The sequence below is a fragment of the Cebus imitator genome, unplaced genomic scaffold, assembly GCF_001604975.1.
Source record: "Cebus imitator isolate Cc_AM_T3 unplaced genomic scaffold, Cebus_imitator-1.0 Scaffold103, whole genome shotgun sequence".
Classification (NCBI taxonomy): Eukaryota; Metazoa; Chordata; class Mammalia; order Primates; family Cebidae; genus Cebus; species Cebus imitator.
In genome coordinates, this window is record NW_016107418.1 from 3,002,349 (window position 1) to 3,009,231 (window position 6,883).

Sequence of the window (6,883 nt, forward strand, 5' to 3'; positions counted from 1 at the left end):
CCTGGTCAACATGGTGAAACCCCGTCTCTACTAAAAAACTACAAAAAATTAGCTGGGCATGGTGGCGGGCGCCTGTAATCCCAGATATTCAGGAGGCTGAGGCAGGAGAATTGCTTGAACTCAGGAGGTGGAGGCTACAGTAAGACGAGATCATGCCACTATACTCTAGCCTGGGTGACAGAGCAAGACTCTGTCTCAAAAAAAAATCTAATGAGAAAGAAAACATTCCTTCAGATAAAGTAAAATTTAGGCTCGATTGAGAAGACAAAAGTAGCCCTTCGGAAGAAATGTTATACAGTCAGATCCCTGGGTTCTGTATTCGAGGATTTGACCAACCATGGGTAGGAACTATTCGGGAAAAAATGACAAACACAACAATAAGAAGTAATGAAAATACGGCATAATAACTACTCACAGAGCACTTAGGTATTATAAGTAATCTAGAAAGAATGTGAAGTATACAGGAGGATGTGTATAAGATATATGCAAATACTATGTCATTCTGTATCAGGGACTTGAGCACTCAGGAATTTTGCTCTCCGTGGGGGCTCTGGACTCAGTTCCCCTTGGATAATAAGTGGCAACTACACAAACAGTTCATTGCCACTTTTTGAAAGCAACTGGAAGAAAAGAAGGAAGGAGAAATTAAAGGTGTTTGGGTACTGGAAGATAACAAAGTAATATTGCCCTGGCTGCCAAAGAATTCCCCCCTTCACAGGCATTTTGCAGCCAAACTAAACAAAGTGTTATTCAAACCTACTCTAGGACAGCAGTTTAAGTAAACAGAAAAATACAATAATACATTTACCTTCCAAGCAAACTACAACAAAGTTACTAAATCAGCTTCCAGCTTCTAGTCTTTCATTCTTCCAACTGGACTCATCCCACCACCCTTTCTTCTCTTTATCACTCTTTTCTCTGCCTCTCCTTTACTGGTCCATGATACAAAATCAAAGTACGTTTTTAAATATGTTTTCTATTTTTTCATTCTTTCATTTTAAACAATGAAACTTTTTTTCTCTTTTAAAAACGAATTCAGCTGATTTGTGTTGCCCTAACATGACTGCTCTGCTCTGGATCTCAACTAGCATGCAGTTTTGCTATACTTGTACCGTTTCCTTCAGCCTGTGTCTGCATGAAGACTAATACCTTTTTTCTTTTGTTGGTTTCCTTACATAAGATAGCATAGGGTGGGCATGGTGGCTCACGCCTGTAATCCTAGCACTTGGAGGTCAAGGTGGGCAAATCACTTGAGGTCAGGACTTTGAGATCAGCCTGGCCAACAGGGTGAAACACTATCTCTACTAAAGATAAAAAAGTTAGCTGGGCATTGTGGTGAGTGTCTGTAGTCCCAGCTACTAGTGAGGCTGAGGTGGGAGGAATGCTTGAACCTGGGAGGCAAAGGTTGCAGTGAGCAAAGATCGTACCACTATCCTCCAGCTTGGGTGAAAGAGCGAGAATCCACCTAAAAAAAAAAAATAGTTTGGCTTAACTACCCTAGGTTTGCCAAAAGCATATTTTAAAGAGTGGTGTGAAGGGTAAAAACATTATCAAAATGTGCCATATTTAATCACTTTAAAATTGGTGGAGGTAAATTTAATCTCTATAAAATTGGTAAAGGCAATTTTGTGTCAGAAGAGCCTCCATGTACATTAAACTAAATTTCTTTCCATAAATAAAATATAATTAAAAGGTATATGGTTACAAAATATAATAAACAAAAAGGCTAAAACACTGATGGATTCCTTATTTGAAAGAACAAAGGGAAGTCTCTACCTACCAATATTTCTGAACTTCGGTTTGGAAAGTAGTTCTGTGACAACGTTTGAAAGATTTCTGAATTTTAAAAAGCCCACAAAACTGTTAACTATTTTATTGTTTTAAAAAAGAAGTTTATATGACTTACAACTATTTCTATAAATGTTTTCACATTTATTTATCATAGAGTAGTTAGGTATTAATATCCTTATTTTACAACTGGAGAAAGTTTCATAAGTACATAGATTCACGAGTCTCAAAACAGTGGTAAAACTAGGCTCTTAAAAAAAAAGAAACATGTGGCCAGGCACAGTGGCCCATGCCTGTAATCCTAGCACTTTGGGAGGCCGAGGCAGGTGGATTGCCTGAGCTCAGGAGTTCATGATCAGCCTGGGCCAAGGTGAAACCCCTCTCTATTAAAATGCAAAAAAATAAAATGAGCTGGATGTGGCAGCCTATGCCTGCAGTCCCAGCTACTGAGAAGGCTGAGGCAGGAGTATTGCTTGAACCCGGGAGGCAGAGGTTAGAGTGAGCTGAGATCACTGCTGCATTCCAGCCTGGGCAGCAGATTGAGGTTCCACTTCAAAAAAAAAAAAAAAAAAGAAACATGCTTTCTTTTCACTCAAATTCTCTCTTTAAAATATTAAATTCAATAAAAATAAATTCATTTAATTCTGAGGATCAAAACCTGCAAATTGAAATCCAAATAATATTCCATATACGCCTATCATCTATGACTCTCAAATGTCTACAGATTAGATCAGCTTCCATTATTTTAATGCAGCTGTCCCCAACCATTTTGGCACCAGGGAACTGATTTTGCCAAAGACAATTTTTCCACGGACTAAAGGGTGGGGGTGGAAGGATGTTTTTGGCAAAATTCAAGTGCATTACATTTACTGTGCACTTTATTATTACATTGTAATATATGATGAAATAATTATATAACTCACCATAATATAGACTCAGTGGGAACCCTGAGCTTGTTTTCCTGCAACTAGACAGTCTCATCTGGGTGTGACGGGAGACTATAACAGATTATCAAGCCCTAGATTCTCATAAGGAGCACACAACCTAGATACCTGGCATGCACAGTTTACAACAAGAGTTCATGTTCCTATGGAATCTAACGCCACTGCTCATCTGACACAAGAAGGAGCCCAGGTGGTAATGAGAGCAATGGGGAGCGGCTGTAAATAAACAGATGAAGCTTTACTTACTCACCCACTGCTCAGCTCCTGCTGTGAGGCCTAGTTCCTAACACTGGTCTATGGTCCAAGGACTGGGGACCCCTGTTTTAGTGGACTCTGGCTTTCTTACTCATGAGGTCTTCATCTACTACTTATTTTTCTAGAGTAAATAAGATAACTTTTGAATACAGACAAAGTAATGAAGCTAAAAAGGTAAATTTACATAACATGCAATCCTTCCCTCTCCTCCCCCCATTCATTTTTGCCCTCTGGTTCCTGTTCCTTCTCCCTGTCTTAGAACATTACTGACTGACTCTGATAAGAAATCTTTCTTTCTGGGCATGGTCTTCCTCTCTTGGTCTTTGTATTCGTATTTCCTCTGGAGCCACCTCTTCATGATGTTTCATGATTCATCTTTCACTTCATCACCAATCCTTGGGTAGCTCTTTCCTCCTCTATAATTATGGCTCCTTTTCAGTCGACTCTTCTACCTCCTTAGCAAAAAGCCACACTGCGGGCCCCTTAACACTATCTGTCACTCCACAGATCTAGCTGTTAAATAACTGCCTCACCTAAGGTTAAGAGTTTATCATTGATTTGCTTCCAGTAACTACTGAGGATATACAATCTACTTCTTCTAGCTTCTTACTAGAGGTTAAACTATCTATACCTATAAACAAATGTCAGCAAGCATCAACTTCAGCTAGTACAAGGTAAACCCATAAGCAAAACATATCATAAAGTACTAAAATATTCCAGGTAAAGTTAAGATGAAAAAACAAACAAACAAATAAAGTACTAAAATAAGAGAATGGATATAATCTAATTTCTAATTAAGCCAGATTAGACCAAAACTAGAGTTATTAGTAAGGCAGAAACTAGACTAATTTGAAGAGTTGAGAAGAAGGGACTAGACTTCTCACCTAAGTTAGAAAATGTAACGCTTTTCTGCATCACAATAAAAAGCTGCAGGAGGGGGTGAACCTCAATAAGAAGGACCTGTTACAAGAGGGTACTATAATCTCTTTAATGTAGACATACCATTCCAGTTAAAGGTGCTGGAGTTGTGTCTGTATAGAAGTAAGTCGTCCCACCAACAGTTTCCTTTTGGATCACCTGACCAGAAGATGGAGTCTGAGAAACAGGATTATTGACAGATGTAGAGGCACTAGAAGGCACCATGTAACTTGCTGGATTTGGAGTGTGACTTCTTCTTCTGGGAGCAGGAGAAGTATGTGGAGTAATCTTGGGGGAATGAAGAGGGGAAGACCCAGCAGACAACGACATTCCTAAAGAAGATGTAAAAATGTTTCTTAATGGAGCAATAATTGGTTTTAGAGAAAAAAGCTGGACAATAAAATGCAAACATTCATTTGGAAGAAACATCATCTTTGGGATCTTAAGTGCAAAGATGAAGGAAATAATTTTATCTTGATTTGTTGTAGAAAAAGCACTGATTAAAGCAAAGGTTCAAATGTAGTTATTTCCAAATATGTTAGCAGATTTATTGCAAGAATAGTCTCCTCCATATCAAGGTTTACATCAGAAACTTTAACAGCAAGAATGACCAAAAATTTAATAAATTAACAGAAGAGTGGAAGTAACGGAATTGGGACTCTTTATAAAACTATGCCTTTTATAAAAGAAATACTTTTATACTTTCACAAAAGGCGTAATTTCTTTTTTATTAAGAATCATTAACAATACAAATAGCACATTCCCTAAAAATATTATAGTATTAAAAATTCAAATTATCTAATGAAAAACTACTAGATTTAATTCAGCCAAATATAATTAACAAAATCATTTGAAAAAGAACAAAAAATAAGATGAAATACAAAGCAGCTTAAGTGCCATATTTTAAAGATCAAGTAGTCTGTTGTTTTGATGACTTTTTGTCATTAAACAGGCAAACTGAAAATTTCTACTGATGCGTATTTTTAAAAATTAGGCCAATTGATACCACTATGTTCTAGTGGAACAACCACAACTAGTAAGAAACATTATGTGCAGAGCACCCTCTATTATGAGTTTATTGTAGAGAAAGGGAAAGGACAAATGTCTTTACCCTTCAGGAGATTCCAAGCTAGCTGAGAAAAAAAGACCAGGTCACATGTAAAAGACATAAAATGACTTTAGAAAACCCAAATATAAACCAATATACTACAAACTACATGCATAAATGCTGATGAAAAGCAAATTAATTAAAACCAGGTAGAGTTAATCAAAGGCTTAATGGAGGTCATCAGTTCTGAGCAGATTGAAAAGGGTATTTAGAGCAAGTTACCCTTCCTGAAAAAACGAACTTATCCAGGAACTGTCTTCTGGCTATTTGATGAATGCCTAAAACCTTCACCATTGAAATAATAAGTCATCTCACAATCCAAGAAAAGAGTTACCAAAAATCCCTCTGGTAACAAAATTATGATTAACAGGGATATGAGTTTCAATTTCTAATAATTCATAAGACACCAACATGTTTTCTGAAAACATGTAGGTGAACAAAAACAAGCAGAGAGCTGAGGTAATACTTTTCTTTGGATAGCCCTCTAAACTTTCTGAAGAGCCTCAACATAATTATTTCTGATTTTCTGAGGAACTAAAGTAGGCAGGTGAGTTAAATCAGGTTATAAACACCACAGGACATACATGCAAAGTCAACAGCAAAGCCAAGACTCAAACTCAACTCTCCAAATTCCCAATCTAATACTCCTACTACTTTAACACAATGTCTGCTGCATTGAGATTAAAATAGGACAGGAATTCTCGAATTATGTCTTAAATGTGTGTAAAAGAAATTTTAAAGAACACCAAACTCCTTAAAAAAGAATATGAAGCCAAGTTACTATATTGATATAAACCAAACTTTTATTTTACTTTTTAAAACTATTCCAGAGCTCTGTTCTTATCTAACTCTAGATTGTAAATTTAATTAAAGATTAATCCATACAGCAAAAATTATATTTTTGCTATTATCAATGTATAAAAACTCCCTACTTGTCTAATAGGAAATGTATTTAGACAGCTTTTCCTAAAGCTAGTCTCTTAAGACTTTCCAGGATAAAACTCGCCAAGTCACCAAAATGAGTAAATTTGTTTACTGTCATGACATTAAGTAACACAAAAGAACTACAATTCTTGAAGTCTTTCCATGTTTCAGGCACTAGTCTCCACATCCACCAGTCTACTTAATTCTCACAACCACCCTGTGAGGTAGGAATACCATATTTATTTCACAGAGGAGAAACTAACTTAAAAGATCAAAACAATTACTGTAAGGACAAATATAGGTAATTCAGCAACAGAATCAAGATTCAAACTCAGGTTTATTTGTTCCCAAAGTCTGTGCTCTCAGCCAACATGCTTTACAGTTGCCCAATTCCTAAGTCTTACACACACACAAAAACAGGAAATCAATTACATGTTTTACTAGCTTTAGTGTGACTACTGAAGCTAATGTGGGGAGGGGGCTGTGTGCAGCATGGGCTGAAGGGGAAGATTCTGACATCAAAGTAGGTACATAAGTGAGATAAAAAGTAGAATCTCTCTTTAAAGCTGAGTATGTGGAAAAAGATTACCATAAAAACAATCTAAGGTGAGTTGAGACAGAAATTCATATATAGTAGAATTTGCACTATAGAGCATCAAGAGTTCTCTTAAGATTTCTAAATTTTGTGAAGTTATTTTAATATAAAGTTGTAAAAAGAAAATTTGAGTTCACCTCTGAACTGAGGCTCTGACTGGACTTACTTAAATACATCCAAAATGCAAGCTGGGTGTAGTGCTGTGAGCCTGTAGACCCAGTTTCTTGGGGGGCTGAGGCAAGAAGGTCACTTGAGCCCAAGGGTTTGAGGCTGCAGTGAGCCATACAGCGACCATGAACAGCCACTGTGCTCCAGCCTGGGCAACACAGTGAGACTCTGTCTCTTTAAGAA

At 37.0% G+C, this 6,883-nt stretch overlaps 1 protein-coding gene across 1 annotated transcript in view; it reads right to left on the reverse strand.

Moving 5' to 3' along the window:
• Nucleotides 1-6,883, reverse strand: part of PAN3 (poly(A) specific ribonuclease subunit PAN3) — a 161,306-nt gene that overhangs the window by 37,474 nt on the left and 116,949 nt on the right. Inside the window, exon 7 of the mRNA XM_017537465.2 lies at nucleotides 3,990-4,237. Coding sequence (XP_017392954.1) covers nucleotides 3,990-4,237 — 248 coding nt within the window. The remainder of the gene's footprint in view (nucleotides 1-3,989; nucleotides 4,238-6,883) is intronic.